The sequence below is a fragment of the Cibotium barometz genome, chromosome 31 (genome assembly GCF_041138505.1).
Source record: "Cibotium barometz isolate CiBa-2024 chromosome 31, ASM4113850v1, whole genome shotgun sequence".
Lineage (NCBI taxonomy): Eukaryota > Viridiplantae > Streptophyta > Polypodiopsida > Cyatheales > Cibotiaceae > Cibotium > Cibotium barometz.
Genome location: NC_141076.1, coordinates 9,072,393 through 9,092,583, shown reverse-complemented (window position 1 = coordinate 9,092,583; position 20,191 = coordinate 9,072,393). Strand labels below are relative to the sequence as shown.

Genomic DNA, 20,191 nt, shown 5'->3' with positions numbered 1-20,191 from the left:
TTGATTTTAAATATAGTTTTCCCCGATTCCTCTTGTGCAATTACTTGTAGCCACTATCCATAAAAGAATACATTTTGTGCTCGGCAATCCTTGAAGGGAAATGAGAATGGATCCTTGATAGTTCAAACATTGAGCTTCTCATAATCCACTCAAACTCTCTACTTTTCATTTTCTTTTGTACATTAGAATATGTTAGAATTTTACTATGGAGATGTACTTGGTTGTGGATTTATATATGATTCACTAGTTCTAAAGGTTGATTATTGTAATTGGATGAATTAGACTTGGTGTAAGAGAGATGGTCAAAAAGGTGTGGATGAGTTATAAGGATAATGGTAGCATTTATGACTCACATGTTGTGTGCATGGAACAAGGGTACTATTTATGGATACATGTAATGCACTTGGTGCAAAAATATGTGAGTCTAGAAGGGTCTCTTGGATCCTATATATTTGGATGTATTTTGGGCTCTCATATGAGAGTAATTGTAATGCAATGAAATGGATTGTTGGTTTTAGCTCTTAATTAGTGTGCTTTGTTTGATCTCTTCCTAATCGAAGTTGTATTTATTATCATGAAAATTATAATTAACTTTAATCCTCCCTAATTTAGCAACTTTCAAGTAAACAACCACTCACTACTTGACATTTACAAGATGAATCTTGCTTGTTAAGTATTATCAATCTCACCTTTGATCTTTGAGCATGATTTGGGTTCATTTATACTATCAAACTCCTGACCCTATCCCTCCCCGGCCTCCTACATTCAAATCAACCAACATGATATTATCAAAAGCATTTGATTTTTGGCATACCACAGTATCTACTCGTTTTTTTTCGAAAGCCCCCTTTCAAGGGGATGTTGCCGAGCTAGAAGCTACACCACACACACAACCCTATGGTGTCAAGGCTCGAACCCATGACCACTTGGTTTGGGTGGGTCATCATGAGATGAACCACTCAAGCTAGTATCTACATTTTTAAAGTCCATATGTTCTTATAAAATTTTTATTTTGAAAATTAAATGGTCTCCCTTTTCAACTTGTTCATGACTTAGATTTAACTACCTCTCATATCTAGCCCATCTTCTTGGGATAATTTAATTATCACGATTGGCTCAATACCTTTCCTTTCCTAGTAGTCATTGGCAATGTGACCCATCATCTTACATTAAGTACACCATTTCTCACTCCTTCAAAATTTTCTCTTGGCTTACGTCTTTCAATTGTTTTGTTATTTCTTCAATTTTTGTCTCCACCTAATCTTACCTTTTCTTTACGTGCTTTCCATTCTACCGCAACTATATTCCTGAGCCTTCTTGTCTCTTCCTCTTCTTCAGACTCTTCCATCTTGTAACATGAATCCTCAAAATTATGGTCTACTTCTTAATCAATAACCATTTTCGAGCTTTTTGCTTCAAGGATTGGAAAAAATAGTTCCTCCTCTCCTATCATGTTCACTCTAGAATTCTTTCACATGAATCCTTGGATCCACACTTCCTTCCACCTTGGAACCTTCACAATGCTTTAGTTCGCTAATCAAACATAATATTTCTTTATATTCATTCAAAGTATTCTTCAATTAATACACATGCAGCAGCATTGTGCTGGTAGAACACCAATAGCAGACATTCGTTAGACCACAAGGTATCAACATTTCTCAATAGTATTAAAAGCAATCAAACAATCATCCCATCTCATAGCTTCAAGCAGTAAAAGACGACAAATAAACATGCAAAATCTTCCAAAACAGTCATCCAAAGTTTCTTCAAGGTATCTAAGTATCCTCAAGGACTAGAAAACAAAACGAGAGAGAGAGAGAGAGAGAGAGAGAGAGAGAGAGAGAACTGTGAACAAAAGTTTGTAAGCAGCCTCCAGATATTTTTAACTATACTCTATAATGATTACAATCATAACTAAAGTTCTTTAGATGGACAAAAGAAAGGAACCAACAGCTCCATGCTGGGGCAAACGGCAATCCCTTTCTTACTTCACCATATAGCTGCTAACTACAGTTCTTTAGATGGACAAAATAGTTTGCAAGATGGAAAGGTGACCAACCAACTCCATGCTGGGGCAAACGGCAATCCTTTTCTTACTTCACCATATAGCTGCAAAACAATTACTTGTCAAGAATAATTGATTGCTTCAAAAGGTCCCTTGACAGGAGACTGTCCAAAAAAATCTGACCAACCTTTTCTTACCAAATATTAGGCACAAAGTACACTGAAACAATGCAAAGGTATCCATAGTGGTGCTAGTTGGTCTCTAAGTTGACAAATAATAAGCCCAAGACCCACACGCCCGCCCCCCCGCCCCCTCTCCCTCTCAGATAAATCCTCTATAAAATACAGCAAAAGAAGCCACCTAGCCCTTGCACGCTAATTTCTTCAGAGAATGTTCATAATACTTCTGTTCTCTACAGCCCTGACTCAGTTGCCTGCCTATACAAGAAATGAAGGCAGGAAGTGCCTTTTGACCTCAGCCTGCTTGCTTCCTATGTCAAATCGAGCGAAACACAATCTGTAACCAAACAGCAAAAGAAACAGTAACAAGTCTGGGACTGACCAATCTCTTCCCTAATCCGAGGCCAAATGAATTGCTTGCTGTGAAAATCATATCTTCCAAAGGTAAACCTCAAGTTCTTCACCCAAGTCCAGCTGCGTTACAACCCGTGACCAGAAAAACCAGGGTTTCTTCTGAATACAATGTGCTCTCTACCAAGACCACTGGACCATAACTCTCGAATGCTCATTCCTCGTTCTCACCGGGATCCTCCAGGAGATAGTTGGCAGCCAAAAGCTCATTTCTATCACAAGCAAGGAACGCTTCTATGACACGAGCCCGATCAAATCCTAGGGCCTCAAGCTGCACATCATTGAAAAAAAAAAGGATTTGAGCATGGCGTGCGTTGCCAAAGACTCAATTTAAACTTTCATTACAAAAAACAAATACCCGTTCAATAGCTGCTCTCTCTTCAGGTGTGACATTGATTGACTGGGGCATTGCTTCAGCAATCTGCCCCAGGATATCCCTGCAAGAAGCAACCTATGGCTAAGTTGGCACATCCTTCACAACGGCTTTCTACTTTTAAGTAGCAACATACCCTTCTGCTCCTTCTGCCACTGGTTCATTTATCAGCCGAAGAAACTCTCCCTGATTGTCACTAATCAAACGAAACAGTTGAGGATTTTGCTTTCCAAGTTCCTGCAACATGGGCTGTACAGACCAAATACATTAGCCATTTACAGCAACCATAAAGTTCTATCAAAAATATGGGGAAAACACCACGAAGAGCTAACCTGCAAAATCTGAGGGTTTGCTTGAACCATGCTTCTAAGGGCTTGAAACTGTTAACAGAAGGTTATATGGTGTTAGTTTTGCTGTGATGGGGACATGAGAACAACTTTATCTGCAAATCTTTGTGCTGATTCAACTTTATCTGCAAATCTTTGTGCTGATTCTGGCACTACAGTAAGTCTCAAGTAGAACCATGAGCATAAATGGTCACTACAAATTCAAAAGTTAAAAATTGATGTGAAGCAAAAGATCACAATGCTTGAACCAACACTAGATACTCTCCAAAGGGAAAAAAGTGTTAAAAGCCTGACTCCATAAAGCACATGGCACTATGTGAGATGCAAAGCACACACCGATTGATTGTCTCATCAGATGCATGATCTTTTTCTTGGTCTCCACAGCAAAGGGTGAGCTCATAGCTGTTCCCTTTTGGATCTGCAGCTCCTGGCTTTGTGTATCATTCCACAAATTTGGGTAAATCCACTAGTGATGTCGTGCTTACTTTTGAGCAGATGAAGCCCCACTTACTTTTGAGCAGACTTCACAGGTTCGTTAAACAGATGCCCAAAATGAAAACCCCAACTTCTCCATTTCTACAATTCATGTAAGCTAACTCAAAGCTGAAGGTGAGGGCGAAGACCTAAGCTTTGCTTTGGAGTATTTGGCTACTGTGCAGACAGAGGAAGAAGGAGACATCTCATGCCTTGCGATTCCATTCTAACTCTCTACAATTGAAAAGTTCTTGGATTCATTATCTCAAGAAGATGATTCACCAACGATTGACTCCTTTGAAGATACAAAAATTGCACCAACAACTATTCAAAATATTCCAACGTCACAACAAAGATTGGTCAACTTAGTGATAAATAATGTTTTCGACAATCATGAGCATGTCTTGAATGCTTCTGATAACTTTAATGGACACTTCACTATTTTCAAGATGGACCCCTCTCGTTCATATATCTATGAGAGTATTTCATGATTCTTCAATATGGAGAGACGTACAAACCTCAAGAAGTAGATAACAAGAGACTTGACATTTCAAGCTAGAAGATAGTACAGCCATTATTATCACCATGGGTCTTACTTCAAGTGGGAGGGAATGTCAAAATTTGTGACTAATCTCTCTTAATCTCACCTAAACCACACCTTAATCACTAATATTAGTGAAAGGGCGTCTTGAAAGGACAACCTTTCACAAGGAGACACATCTATTGATCAAAGGACACATCTTTACGTCCAAAGGACATAACTATTCAATTCAAGCATCACCCCCCTTTTGTCAGGGATGTGCCTCTTCATTTGTAACTTTTCAAACCCTATTTAAGAAGGCCTTGTGTATCAATGAAAACAACAGAGCTTTCCTCTCTAAGCATCTTTACTTTCAGTGTTATATCTCTAATCATGACTTACAGATTACTAATAGGCTGAGAAGTCCTCACAAAAACACTAGGTGCTCATGGTGTACATAAACACTAGGTGCTCATCCGGACTTGTGCACTCCTAGAACCTAGGGGTCCAAGCAATCAACGCACAGCAAAAACAAAAAAAACTTGCAGATGCACTAGGCTCTGATACAGTCAAATTCCCAAAGGATCACCTCGTAGAACGCTCCTGGAGACTCGAAACCTGCAAAACAAAACCCAGCAACGTGAAGGGGGGGTGCACGCTTGACTCACCTCCCAATCTTGAGAGCCGTGGGCAAACCCACGAGCTGAGCTAACTAGCCGGATGTACCGACCAATCTCTACCTCGTGACGTCCCATACCGCCACGAAGCTACCCTCGCGGACCTCAAGACTGCTGCCGGCCTTGGCTGCAGAAAGCAGGTGCACGTCTGTACTAGATCCAAGCTCCTACCCATAGAGTTCTAACAAAAACACGCCCGCGAGACTCTATGAACTATTGACTAACCTTGGCCACCCTTTTATAGGCTCTTGGCCGGTCATCGAGCGTCCACACTTGGGTGCCCGTCCATCCATACTTGGGTGCCCGCTCGTTAGTCTATTCCTAGCCCAACTCGCCAATCAGCCTGCCTAGCTTCAAGCTTCCCCAAGCCTCGAAGCTAGTCTTGTATACGTATAGCACACGGTAGATACACACTATGCACATGACATACTCCGCTTCCTCTAAGAGCTCACTCCTGAGCTCAGTAAAAACCCAAGATAATCCCTATGAAGGGTAGTCAATGTCTCCCATGTAGCGGCGTCCTCAACACGATCCTTCCACTTGATCTTGTATTCCGTGAGAAGTGTATTTCGCAATCGTCTTTCACGAAATCCAATGATCCTTTCCGATTCATGTGGAACAAATGTCATGTCCTCGACATCTATGATTTCTTGAGGAGTAACTATAACACGCAGAAGCTCTAGGGTCTTCTTTCAGCCCTAAACACTCCTGGAAACAATCTGATGCAAAACGCAGACATGAAGAGAGAGTAGAGAGAGAGAGAGATATATATGCTGAAAATTCAGTATATTAATGTAGTACAAAAAGATACTCCTCAAAACAGCTCTTGGTTGCCCTCTTGGAAAAGGTGAACATCACCAAAATTTGTCCCTATCTCGGACCCTAAGGATCCACTCCATAAAGGAGTGAATGAAAAGAATGAGGAGCAGCTCTTGCTATTTATAGTCTCTTGAACTTCATGGAGAGCTGGCCGACTGCTGTCAACCAGCTGACTGGACATAAAATCATCAAAATGATACGCCTGTAGCCGCCTGGTTTCTGATTCAGCCGACAGCCCCTCTGGTCTCAGCCGACAGGGATCCAAGTCCATTCTCCAGTCCAACACTGCACCTTGTGCTCCAAGTCCTAGCTCTATATGGTTCATACTCTTTATCTGGCTACCTCTTTTGGACCAGCACCTGAGAATGTCCATGGCATCTTTCATGCACATGACATTCCCCTCTACTAAACTTGATGACGGGATTCCAACCTGTTCTTGGATGACTGTCATCATCCCAATCTTTTCCCGAAGTCCCTCTATCATCCATCCATCCCTGGCAACCCTTTTCTCTGAAAGCCCGGCCCGGTCTCCAAAACCACTCTTTCTCAGAATAAGATCTATGCATATGTTCCATCTAGTCCACAATCCATTCCTACCCTGACTCTATACATTGTCTTGCTCTTCATTCCTGAGAAATGAGTCTGGCACTCTCACATCACCCCTTGGAGAATAAACCTCCCTTGGGACCGTTGCCTGAGAACCTATCTGGCTCACAAGACTGCCATCCTCTCTAGCTTTATGGAACACCACCAACAAACCTCCTGGGAGCTCTTCCCGATTCTGTGTTCCTTGCCTTGGGCTTCGTATCCGTATACTTTCCTATACCTTGGACCTGTACACCATCATATGGGACTGAATCAGTGTTTAGCTTTGCTGAGCCTGATGCTCTGATACCAATGTAACACGCGGAAGCTCTGGGGGTCTTCTTTCAGCCCTAAACACTCCTGGAAACAATCTGATGCAAAACGCAGACATGAAGAGTGTAACTCGCGGCGGGTGCCCGAGGGACTAGGGCCTTTGACACACTTGTTGATACCATCAATGCATATTAAAACATTTAAACATGGCCACAGCCTTAACACATATCCATCATCACTTTGCATAAAACATAAAGCTGGACAAAACATCCACAAATGCTGAAAATGGAGCTTGCACGTGTGACACCGCATAGAGGCCGGAATGGGCCGACCCCCCCCTTGGAGTATTTTATTACCCAAGGAGAATAATATCATGTACAAGCTTGGAGGGCCTTACTCTCCCCACGGGAGATGCCGGATTATCCCTATACAAATGCCATAACACAGCCCAACACGAGGCAACCAAGCCGGAACACAAGCTGTAGAAATGCCGAGCCAACAATATAATCCATATACCTCCGTGTGGGTACTGATTCTTTCCCAAAAACCACGAGTCTTCATGCAATAGAGAGGGTACAGCAAGTACAACTCTCCATTCAGCCGGTACAGTAGGTACAATGGCTGGTACAGTCGGTGCAGTGGCTGGAACAGCAGGTACAATGGCTGGTACAACTGGTACGGTGGTTGGTACAACAAGTACAGAAGCTGGTACAACCGGTATAATGGGTGGTACAACAAGTACAGAAGTTGGTACAGCCAGTACAAGGGCTGGTACAGCAGGTACGGTGGCTGGTACAGCCGGTACGGTGGCTGGTACAGCCGGTGCAACAAGTACAGAAGCTGGTACAGCCGATATAATGGGTGGTATAGCAAGTACAGAAGCTGGTACAGCCAGTACAAGGGCTGGTACAGCAAGTACAAATGCTGGTACAACAAGTACAATGGCTAGAAATCATAATAAATGATTAAATACCCTTGCCTTTAGTATTTCTTCGCGATGGAAGCCTCCAAAACAGTCCCCAACAGCCGGTATTCTTCATGGGCAGCCTTCAAGAGAGAGAGAAAGAGAGTAGCCATCATTAGGGCAGCCTTCAACGGTGGTAGAGGCTAGTGTGCAGCAAGAGAGCCTCCATTAATGAAGAGAGAGGGCTCCAATTTATAGATTTGGGCCTCCCATGAGCTAAAATGGCAAGAGAAGGCTACGATGACAAGTGGAGAGCCACACAATAGCTAAAGTGACAAGTGTGAGGCCACTTGTCTCACTTTGATCCATTTTCTAACAAGTGTCAGGCCACTTGTCTCACTTTGGTCCACTTTCTTGCCACATGTCCCAATCTAAGAGATGGGTCCTTCCATAATCTTTACCTCTAAAAATATCCCAACTGGTAGACATTCTGTCATAGGCACTTTGCCAACTCTTGGTATCTGCTCAATTCCAGATGTAATGACGCGAACAGAATTTCCATCGAAGTCGGCCAAAAATAGCAACTCTCCTAAATTTTAGGAGTGTGGTCCTTTGTATTCTAGGATAATCCCCCATTCCCAAAGCTTGTACTTTTCAAATATTCAGACATCCTGGAGTCCACCAGACCCCTTTCAGACTGAGAAATGTCCAGGCTGGTGACATCCTCCCCAGCTTCTTAAAAGTTGTCCGCAACTTTAAGCTTCAAGCCATATATTCAAGATATAACGATGTCCCATCGATTGGGCGAGACGAGACAGTCTCAAAAATCCAATATAACTGAAGAATCCATGTCCCAAAGAAATGGGCGAGACTAAATAAGTCTCCTGCCAACAAGACATTGGTCCACATGACCCTTGGCATAGACATAAGTCCCGTCATGTCCACTTTACCACTTGCACTCCGTGTTGGTACTCTGACCACACACCTTGGATGAGAGGTGGGCTTACAAGAGACACACAATGAGCCGGAACGGCCGACCCCTCCCTTGAGTAAATTGTATTACTATTGGAGAAATTCAGTACATAGCTTCACGGGCATCCATTGCTATATCGTCCAAGCCAATGCATATGAAATTCAGCATTTAGAAAACAATGGTATGTCGATGTAGATCACCAAGGAGCTGCCTTGACGCCCGGCCCGACTTCAGTGCCCATATTCTCTACCATTGGCTCTATGTTCTACCAAGCAAGGTAGCAACATCTTGAAGAGCACTTAGGATAAGAGAAATACTACACAGGGCGGCTAAACAAGGAGTCCTGAAAACAATCACTCGCAGGCATAGATAACCTGGTGTTCCATACGCATTTCTGCTACACATAGTTTATAGGTATTTCGGCCACCAACTCACACTACCCTCTCAAGTGCCCATGTTCCCTTCCATCTGCTCTCTATTGTTCCACCCACACATGGTAGAAACAATCTTCAAGAGAGCACGTAGGACAAGAGAACACTACACAAGGTATGTTGTGCTTGTCACTACCCTTTGAAGTGCCCATGTTCGCTTCCATCTGCTCTCTATTGTTCCATCCACACATGGTAGAAACAATCTTCAAGAGAGCACGCAGGACAAGAGAACACTTACAGGGTATGTGAATCATGAGTTTCATAAGTCCAATGCATCCCAAATAAAGGGAGCCAAAAGGAATAATCCATCCCAGTAAAAGGGAGTCATAAACATAATCCATAAACCTGAGGCTGGATCCAAATTCCTAGAAAAGAAGTCCAAGAATCCATACACCTTTATACCATAATCCTTGTATACCATAACTCTTACCACATACTCCGTGCTAACCACACACCTTGGAGTAGAGGTGGACTTTATCCATAAAAGCATTATATCCATGAGATATCCAAAGATTTCTTCTCTATAAACTCGGACAGATTCGTCCATAAAAATTGCTTGTGAAGCCTAATATCTATATAAATCTCGTCCAAGAAAGAAATCTCCATAGATATATTCCATCCCAATAAAGGGAGCCATGAAAAGAATTCATCCCATTAAAGAGAGCCATAAACAATGTTTCCCTGAAACCATCTCAAGGCAAACAACACCACCTTTCTCCTTGCATGGTTATACAAGGATTAGTGAACATCAAAAACACTTCATAGCAAAAGTACTAACTTTGCAAACTCAAAGTATACTTAGCTTTTCTTTGCCAGGTTGGTCATGAAGCCAAAAGAAATATCTCGTCACCATATCCTTAAGATATCCTGAGATATATCTCCATATAGCTTGCCTGTAAGCTTGATAATATAATCCACAATATCCATATGGAAAGAGTGCTAAACGTGTGCACATAAAGCCAACTTCACACTTCCACGACATAATTCTGTGAATTCATAAATCCTTAGATCAACATGCTGTCTACTGCTCATGCTCTTGCTTCATAAGCTATGAAGCAGCTGGCCATGCTTTACAGCAATGATGGTAAGTGTGGTCCCCACTTGAGATCTTTTCTCTTCCTTATTGATAGAAGGAAGCCTCCGCTTCCAAGAAAGCCTATGCTCAAATACCAATGTAACTCGCGGCGGGTGCCCGGGGGACTAGGGCCTTTGACACACTTGTTGATACCATCAATGCATATTAAAACATTTAAACATGGCCACAGCCTTAACACATATCCATCATCACTTTGCATAAAACATAAAGCTGGACAAAACATCCACAAATGCTGAAAATGGAGCTTGCACGTGTGACACCGCATAGAGGCCGGAATGGGCCGACCCCCCCCCTTGGAGTATTTTATTACCCAAGGAGAATAATATCATGTACAAGCTTTGAGGGCCTTACTCTCCCCACGAGAGATGCCGGATTATCCCTATACAAATGCCATAACACAGCCCAACATGAGGCAACCAAGCCGAAACATAAGCTGTAGAAATGCCGAGCCAACAATATAATCCATATACCTCCGTGTGGGTACTGATTCTTCCCCAAAAACCACGGGTCTTCATGCAATAGAGAGGGTACAGCAAGTACAACTCTCCATTCAGCCGGTACAGTAGGTACAATGGCTGGTACAGTCGGTACAGTGGTTGGAACAGCAAGTACAATGGCTGGTACAGCTGGTACGATGGCTGGTACAACAGGTACAACAAGTACAGAAGCTGGTACAGCCGGTATAATGGGTGGTACAACAAGTATAAAAGTTGGTACAGCCAGTACAAGAGCTGGTACAGCAGGTACAGTGGCTGGTACAGCCGATACGGTGGCTGGTACAGCAGGTGCAACAAGTACAGAAGCTGGTACAACCGATATAATGGGTGGCATAGCAAGTACAGAAGCTGGTACAGCCAATACATGGGCTGGTACAACAAGTACAAATGCTGGTACAACAAGTACAATGGCTAGAAATCATAATAAATGATTAAATACCCTTGCCTTCAGTATTTCTTCGCGATGGAAGCCTCCAAAACAGTCCCCAACAGCCGGTATTCTTCATGGGCAGCCTTCAAGAGAGAGAGAAAGAGAGTAGCCATCATTAGGGCAGCCTTCAACGGTGGTAGAGGCTAGTGTGCAGCAAGAGAGCCTCCATTAATGAAGAGAGAGGGCTCCAATTTATAGATTTGGGCCTCCCATGAGCTAAAATGGCAAGAGAAGGCTACGATGACAAGTGGAGAGCCACACAATAGCTGAAGTGACAAGTGTGAGGCCACTTGTCTCACTTTGATCCATTTTCTAACAAGTGTCAGGCCACTTGTCTCACTTTGGTCCACTTTCTTGCCACATGTCCCAATCTAAGAGATGGGTCCTTCCATAATCTTTACCTCTAAAAATATCCCAACTGGTAGACATTCTGTCATAGGCACTTTGCCAACTCTTGGTATCTGCTCAATTCCAGATGTAATGACGCGAACAGAATTTCCATCGAAGTTGGCCAAAAATAGCAACTCTCCTAAATTTTAGGAGTGTGGTCCTTTGTATTCTAGGATAATCCCCCATTCCCAAAGCTTGTACTTTTCAAATATTCAGACATCCTAGAGTCCACCAGACCCCTTTCAGACTGAGAAATGTCCAGGCTGGTGACAAAGAGAGAGTAGAGAGAGAGAGAGATGCTGGAAATTCGGTATATTAATATAGTACAAAAAGGTACTCCTCATCTACAGCTCTTGGCTACCCTCTTGGAAAAGGTGAATATCACCAAAATCTATCCCTATCTGGGACCCTAAGGATCCACTCCATAAAGGGGTGAATGAAAAGAATAAGGAGCAACTCTTACTATTTATAGTCTCTTAAACTTCATGGAGAGCAGGCCGACTGCTATCGGCCGGCTGACTGGACATAAAATCATCAAAATGATGCACCTGTAGCCGCTTGGTTTTTGATTCAGCCGACAGCCCTTCTGGTCTCAGCCGACAGCTCCTATTCTGTTTCTGGTACAGCCGACAGGGATCCAAGTCCATTCTCCAGTCCAACACTACACCTTGTGCTCCAAGTCCTAGCTCTATCTGGTTCATACTCTTTATCTGGCTGCCTCTTCTGGACCAGCACCTAAGAATGTCCATGGCATCTTTCATGCACGTGACAGTAACTAACTGGTCTGTTCCACCCAGTACTTCTTTAAGTCTACTGCCATGAAATACGGGATGAACTTTTACATGAGAAGGCAAATCCAGTTCATATGCGACTAAACCAATCCGTCGTGTAATACGAAATGGTCCACAGTATCTAGGGAATAATTTCGGAGATCGACCTGTCCGTAAAGTCTCGAAATCTTTGGGAACTCGCAGAGAACTCTCTTGGTGAACGACGTCTATTAGAATAAAATATGTCTCTAGTCTTGAGCACTTCTAATAGATTCCTTCGCAACTTGTAACATTTCTTGCATATCTTGCAAAAAATTACGCGCTGCATCATGCTGAAGTCTTGAAAATCCCACAGTAATAGGTGATCTAGGTTGAAAACCATACATAAGCATAAAAGGACTAAAATCTGTGCTCGTATGCTTAGTACTATTATATGCAAATTCTAACATAGGAAGATAATCCTCCCATGAACTCTGTCTTTTGGAGACATATGCTCGAAGCATATCCTCCAAAATCTGATTCACTCTTTCAGTCTAGCCATCAGATTGAGGATGATCTGAGAAACTCAAATCCAAAGTTGTTTCCAACTTCTCAAAAATAAGCCTCCAAAAGTCACTTGTAAACTTAAGAGTCCCTATCACGGACTATGTCCTGCGATAACCCATACAATCTAAACAATTGCTTGATAAATTGCCTTGCTATTTGTGTAGCTGTAATGGTCTTCCGTGTCGGTAAAAATCTAGCCATTTTTGTCAAACGATCCACAACTCAAATAGAATCGTGGCCTTGACGTGTTCTTAGTAATCCAGTAATAAAATCCATGGAAATACTTTTTCATTTATTACCTAGGATTAAGGATGCAACATCCCAGCCTGTCTAAAGCATTCAGCTTTTTATGCTTGACAAACCTGACACTTGAGGACATAATCTTCTACATATCCTTTCATCTTTGGTCAATAAAAAGTGTGTTTCACTAAAGCTAATGTCCTGTGTACCCCAGGGTGTCCAGTAGAAGGGGCGTCGTGACACTCCTTAAGAATCTTGGACCTAATGTCTGGGATGTGTGGTACACAAATTTTGTCATTACGGAATAGTAAACCATTCCGATACAGCCTGAATGGTTGAAACCGGCCTTCAGAAATATAACGGGCGGTGAAACAAACACTTGCACACAAAACACTTCATGACCCAGGGGGACCTGGAAAAAGAAACAAACAGGGGGAGCTAGAGTGCTCCTGCAAATAATACAAGGACACCGATTGGCCCCAAAACGCGGTGGCGCTCCTTGTAGTATTTCTTTACTTGATCAAAATTTGAGTACAAAGTACAACTTATCGAATCCTCTACCAATAGGATCCCTCAAAGCTTTTCACCCAAGACTTCCAAATAAGAACTCTCGCTATTACAGCAAAGCATTCCATAGAGAAGGCACACCTGTACGACACCTCCCTGCTTGAAAAGGTCTTCTCCATCGCTATCATGGATCCCACAACCCTTTCCCAAACAGCAGTAGGGCTGTACCAAACCACATGTCCTTCTTATAGTCACAGCTTACATGTAACCTCGAGAAAACTAGAACCTGTTCACATGAATCCAGAGACATGTTCTCCATATAAAACCAAAGACCTGTATTTGATAAACCATAGACCTGTATCCATAAACCATAGGCCTGTTTCCTCGAAACCATAGTCATGTTTCCTCTCGAAAACCAATGTCTTGTTTCCATGATAGATAAACCCACATATGCACCATCCAATCACGGTGCCAAACACCCAGGGTTGTTTTCCATAGCACCAGGTGAGAGAAAAATAGAGAACTTGTATGCAGATCTCTGAGCACATATAAGTTTGACACGAAGAGAAATCACACCATCTCCCCCATGAACATTGTCTCGTGCATCTGTAGTTTGTTCTCCTGTTCAAAATCTCTCGTACATCCATGGCACACAAAAGAGAAAAACACACCGGACCCTTGTAATGAAAGAGAGAGGGGTTATACAGTGGTTGGCGGCCTCTGTCCAGCAGCGCCTCCCCCCCTGTTTCGCCTGAAATCTGCCCAACTGGCTGCTCGACTGGTCGCCACTTGCTGGCTGTAGCCCAGCCACCTGGTGCCCCTTTTCTGGCTGCAGCCCATAGGCGCAGCCTCTGTCCAGCAGCGCCTCCCCCCCTGTTTCGCCTGAAATCTGCCCAACTGGCTGCCCCGACTGGTCGCCACTTGCTGGCTGTAGCCCAGCCACCTGGTGCCCCTTTTCTGGCTGCAGCCCATAGGCGCAGCCGCCTGCCTGACTGCACCACATGTACGCAGAAGCCGCCTAGTAGCCCATGTGCGCAGCAGCCGCCTGCAGTCCTGTGCGCAGCATCGCCCTGAAGCCATGTATGCAGCAGCGCCTGTAGCCATATGCGCACAGCAGCGCTCACCACCTGTAGACCATGCACAGCAGGGCCAGCCGCCTGTAGCCCAAGCGCTGCAGCACCCGCCGCCTGCCTGTAGTCCATGCGCAGCAGCACCTACACCAAGCGTACTCCCAGCAGTGCCAAGTACACATGGCGACCTCTCAAGGGGATGCGCCCCTGCTCCATGCGCCACCCTCAACTTTTATAAAGAGGCGATCGCTTTTCAAAAACGCCAAAAGCAATAATAGAAAAACGCATGCCTTCAATAATAATTTTTAGCCTTCAAAGGTTTATTAAACCTTATAAAATTTAAAAATCCTTTTTGTCCCCTTTCACACTTGGGCTGGCCACACTTATGAATTTCCTTTTCATATCCAAACTGATGCCTGTTCACACTGTCCATCCTGTGGCCGTGCCCGTGCCCACCTGCTTGTTGTCCAGAGGGAAAAACACAGGGTCGTAACAATGGTAGGCTGCTCAATCACTAAGTCTTGGTCAATCAATGAGCTCCCCTCCTGGATCTTCTGCCAATATGGACCGAAATAACTATCAATCCTACAAAGCCCTCTCAATGACTGAAATAAGTTAGTAGAAATCTCAGTGAACGACAAAGTATTCACTTCTCTAATCCGACTAAGCGCATCTGCGACACTATTCATGGACCCCTTTTGATAACGAATCTCAAAATCAAAATCTTGCATTAACTCAGTCCATCAAGCTTTCCTTCCTCTCAAATCATCTGCATCACACACATACTCGATTGACTGATGAGATCAGTCAATACCACAAACTTGGAGCCATATAAATAATGTCTCCAAATCTTGAGAGCGTGAATGACAGCATAAAGCTCCTTCTCAAGGGTTCGCCAACGAGATTGAGTGTCGTCTAGCTTTCTACTCTCGAAAGCAACAGGTCTACCATCTTAGAATAGAGCAGCCCCGATTGCATAGTCACTAGCATCAGTCTCCAGAACATAAGGCTTACTAGGATAAGATAGGTGCTTCCTTGACTTTATCTTTCAAAAGTCTGAAGGCCATATCTAGATCGTTATTCCAAGTAATAGGCTGATTCGACTTACGTCCACGACCTTTCAACAAGTCGGTCATCGGTAATGTGAGCTGAGAGTACTCCTGCACAGATTTCCGAAGAAAAACAACAAAACCGAGAAAAGAACGAAGTTGTCTCACAGTCTGCGGTATAGGCTAGGCCAGAACCTTTTGAACTCAGTCATAGTCAATGCTCAACCCGTCTCTAGTGATCTTGTGTCCCAAGTAAATGATTTCTGTCATAAAAAACTCACATTTACCTAATTTAGTATACAGTCAATTCTGTCTTAAAATAGTTAAGACAATCATGAGGTGTCGAATGTGATCCTCAAGAGTACGACTATATACTAAAATATCATCCAGGAACATAACCACAAATTTTTCTAAATGTTCACAAAAAAGATCGTTCATCATTTGTTGGAAAGTGATTGGAGCATTGGTTAACCCAAAAGGTAATATGAGAAACTCATAATGGCCATAACTAGTTCAAAAGGTGATTCTTTCGACGTGCCTTTCATGAATACGTATCTGATGATAGCCAGTACGTAAATCTACCTTTGTGAAATACTTCGCTCCGGCTAACCGGTCAATCAGGTCATCTGACCTAGGGAGAGGATAACAGTTCTTCATTGTCAGCTTGTTCAATCTCTTGTAATCTACACGCATTCTCCAGGTGTTGTCCTTCTTTCTCCTAAGTAACACAGGTGCACCCCAAGGTGATTTACTTGGACGGATCTAGCACACCCTCAAATAATCTATGAGTTGTTTGGCCAACTCATCTTCCTCAGCTTGGCTCATACTGTAAGGTGGAATACTAACAGGTTGAGCACCAAGAACCAGGTCAATACGATGATCTACTACCCTTTCGGGTGGTAAGCCCGATGGCAATTCCTTAGGAAATACATCTTGAAACGAATCAAGTATCTTCTTTAATTCTTTGCTTTCAAACACACTTAATTCATTGACATCCATAGTAGATATGAGAAATGAAGAAAGTGAAATCAAGACACAGTGGAAAGCATTATACAAAGAAGAATTCATTATATTTCCAAAATCAATGTTATTTACAAGAGATCCCTGAGAGGGATGTATACAATCACCTAAGAAGATACAATACTGGGTGTTCCTATGTTTAAAAGAAAAAGTATGACTAGACCAATCTATCTAGACCTGAAGGGTCTTAAACCACTCAATCCCTAATAACAAGTCTACATGCTCTAGATGCATAACATAGCACTCCAGAATATCTTCGTAGTCCTCGGATTGGTAGCTTATTCACCTTTCGATCCCATACTTGCCGACCCGCAAGTAGGCATACTTCATAGGTATAATCGCTAGGTGTTGTGTCCAGACTCAATTTTTGCACAAGTTTATAATTAACAAAGTTGTGTGAGCTGCTAGGGTCCAGAAGAATGTGGATTTTATGGCCATTCACTTCTTCATAAACTCGGAGAAGATCATGCAAGCCAAAAACTTTAGAGTTGAACATACAATCAGAACATGAAATAGGGCGAGAAAGTACAGTGACTGAAGTACCTGTTAAAGACAACTGGTTGACTGCCTTTGGCTTGGGTCCTGCGTTGGTCTTTACACCCTTCTTCTTCGGACACTCGTTACGCATATGTCTTTTTTCTTCGCAGATGAAGCAACGTCTCTCCTTCTTGAGCTTCAAAGCCTTGAGGAGACGGTTTTTCTTTGCTGGGGTCAAAGTAGAATTCTTTGAAGGTTGGTCCGAAAATTTTTCTTCTGTCGTGCTAACCATCGGTGCGGAGAACTTCCATTTGTGCTTGTTCCCCTGCTCGGTCATGGGTTTAGATTTGGAAGAGACCATTGTATCATCATAAATACGAGCAGAATGAATGGCCTCGTCCAAAGTTTTGCATTTGTTGTTTTTTTAACCTGTAAACGATACGAGTCAAGTAAACCGGCTACGAAGAAACCCAAAAGAGTAGTAGAATCCACCTTCGTAGCTTTCATCTACAAGTCTCTAAATTTTTGGAGGTAGACCTCGTAAGTGAGGTTCTGTGAGGTCATGGTCAAACTGGCAAACTGAGCAACGATATCATAGTCATTCTCCTTCTTGAGGAATTCTTTCTTGAAGACTTCTTCAAACTGTGCCTAGGTTGTTGGTTTAGTTTTGAGTTCTTTCCACCAAAGCAAAGCTTTGCCTGAGAGAAAACCTGCTGCTAACCGAATCTTTTTGCCATCGTCGTATGGATGAAACTCGAAGTGGACCTACCACTTATGTAGCCATGTGTCCACTATCTCCTTGGTACGCTGTTTTTGCTCAACCCCAAACTGTTCCGCAGTAATGTTGGGACCTAAAGCAGATGCCAAGGTATCCATACCCGAGAGAGTAGATAGGGTAGTGGTCAATAAAGAGATGGAATTCTGTAAAGCTTGCATCTGCGCAACGACTTGAGCCTTACGTTCCGAGAAAGAAGCTTCGAAAGCAACTTTAAACTCTTGAAAATCAGATTTGGATACAAAATCATCAAAAAGATTACCATCGGTGGCCTCCGTTGCCGACAGGTCTTCACGTTCGGGAATGGGTTTCATCTCGGATTCTTGGGTCGACATCTGAAAGAGGACAAGATGAGAGAAAAGCTTGGCTTTGTATAAGGAAGAGTGCTAGAGAGTACGAGAAGGAGTGTGACAAGAAGCCCACTTGAGGCGTATTTTATAGGCCTTCCCAAAAAGCATGTGTAGCTTTAAAGCTTTGCTTTTGTGTTTTTTTTTTTTTTGGTAAAACCATGTTTGAGGGCTTTTTTTTTATTAAAAAAAATCCCATAAAGCTTGGTTTAAAAAAAAAACTTTTAAAAAAACACACAAGCTAGACAAAACAAGTCACATAGAAGTTAAAATAATCTAGATGCTTTTTTGTTCTAAAACAACACATGCTTATAGTGTTTTAAAAAAATATTGCTTTCGTTTATTTAAAACCCACACAAAGCATGTAAAAAAAAACACTGGTTTCGTTTTAAAAAACAGAAAGCATAAGGCCTAAAAAAAAAATGCAAGGTAAGCACCAAAAGCATACGTCGGCTGCCCGCCACACGTCAGCTATTTGATGAGCACTTTCCGCTTTTTCTTTGCAGTACAGCGATTGCCAATTCGCTGCGAAGCTTCTCACCTACTCACCGTCGCCTGGTTCATGGGAATTTTTGGTTGCCTTCTTTCCTCATAAGGACTGCGTAGCCACACAGTCGCCGACCAGTACTCTAGTACTTCGATTTCCCATGCTGATTCAACAGTCGCTAGGAAACTCTTCGCCTCTTCTCTCTCTTTCTCATGCTATTCACACAGCCGACAAGCTTCTCTCTCTTTTTTCCCCTTTTTTTAATAAAATAACCCCTCTTCTTGCTTAACAAGACAACCCTTTCTATGACCACTACTTTTAAGTCCTAACGATGGAAACATAACATGCTGAATTCTAAAAAACAGCAACATGCACGAAAAAACAGCAGTATTCTTGAACTCATACCTTTTCTTTGACCTCTTTTTTCTCTACCTGGACTTGCTCGTTCTCAAGGCTTGCTCTGATACCACTGTCAAATCCCCAAAGGATCACCTCGTAGAACGCTCTTGCTACGAGACTCAAAACCTGCAAAACAAAACCAAGCAACGTGAAGGGGGTGCAGCCTGACTCACCTCCCAACCTTGACAGCCGTGGGCAAACCCACGAGTCTTGGCTGTCCCCATCAAGCCACGAGCTGAGCTAACTAGCTAGACGTACCGACCAATCTCTGCCTCGTGATGTCCCATACCGCCACGAAGCTACCCTTGCGGGCCTTGAGACTGCTGCCGGCCTTGGCTACAGAAAGCAGGTGCACGTCTGCACTAGATCCAGGCTCCTGACAATAGAGCTCTCACAAAAACACGTGAGACTCTATGAATTATTGACTAACCTTGGCCACCCTTTTATAGGCTCTTAGCCGGTCACTGGGCATCTACACTTGGGTGCCCGCCCATCCATACTTGGGTGTCCGCCCGTTAGTCTATCCCCTAGCCTAGCTCGCCAATCAGCTTGCCTAGCTCCAAGCTTACCAAAGCCTCGAAGCTAGTCTTGTATACGTATAGCACACGGTAGATCATAGTTGTCCCGGTACAAAAATACGATACCGTACGGGAATTTTCGGTACGATATGAAAATTTGGGGTACCAAACGATAAAATACGGTTTTTTTATTAAAGAACACCTACAAACATAGACATTTTCAAGTTGGAAGAGTAGAGTCTAGAGAAGAAGTTTCAAACCAAAATATCATTAAAAACAAGTTTGAAGTGACAAACAAAAGTACATAAAGCATAGAGATGCGATGCGATCATGCGCGCTAGGCGCGAGTACAAAAAGAGAGCCAAGGCACAAGGAGAGACTAGATAAAGGCATCACTATCAGAGCTCGCGCTGAAATCATCCTCATGAGAAGAGGACACATCAGTGGCCTCGCTGAAGTCGCCATCGCTAAGAAGGTTGCCCTCATCATCAAACTCGGGCTCTCTAAGCTCATGTGAGAAGCCAAAGGGAGCATCCTCATCTGCAAGAGCGAGTGTGGAGCTACCCGAACCACGCCGCACATAGGTATACACTATGTCCCTG

The 20,191-nt window shown here is 43.2% G+C and overlaps 1 protein-coding gene across 4 annotated transcripts in view; it reads right to left on the bottom strand.

Annotated features, from left to right (window-relative positions):
• Positions 1–1,858: 1,858 nt before the first annotated feature.
• The window catches only part of LOC147620479 (ubiquitin receptor RAD23b-like), a 35,527-nt gene continuing 17,194 nt past the window's right edge, over positions 1,859–20,191 (bottom strand). For 2 of the 4 annotated variants that reach the window (XR_015269935.1, XR_015269936.1), the window contains exons 9-13: positions 3,301–3,348; positions 3,105–3,217; positions 2,954–3,032; positions 2,567–2,866; positions 1,859–2,109 (exon numbers count right to left, since the gene is read on the bottom strand). Coding sequence is in view for 2 of the 4 variants with exons in the window: in XM_086824700.1 (XP_086680826.1) it covers positions 2,750–2,866; positions 2,954–3,032; positions 3,105–3,217; positions 3,301–3,348 (357 nt within the window). In the remaining 2 variants the exon portion in view is untranslated. Of the gene's footprint in view, positions 2,867–2,953; positions 3,033–3,104; positions 3,218–3,300; positions 3,349–20,191 lie in introns of all 4 variants that reach the window. The other 2 variants (XM_086824700.1, XM_086824701.1) reach the window with 1 other exon arrangement.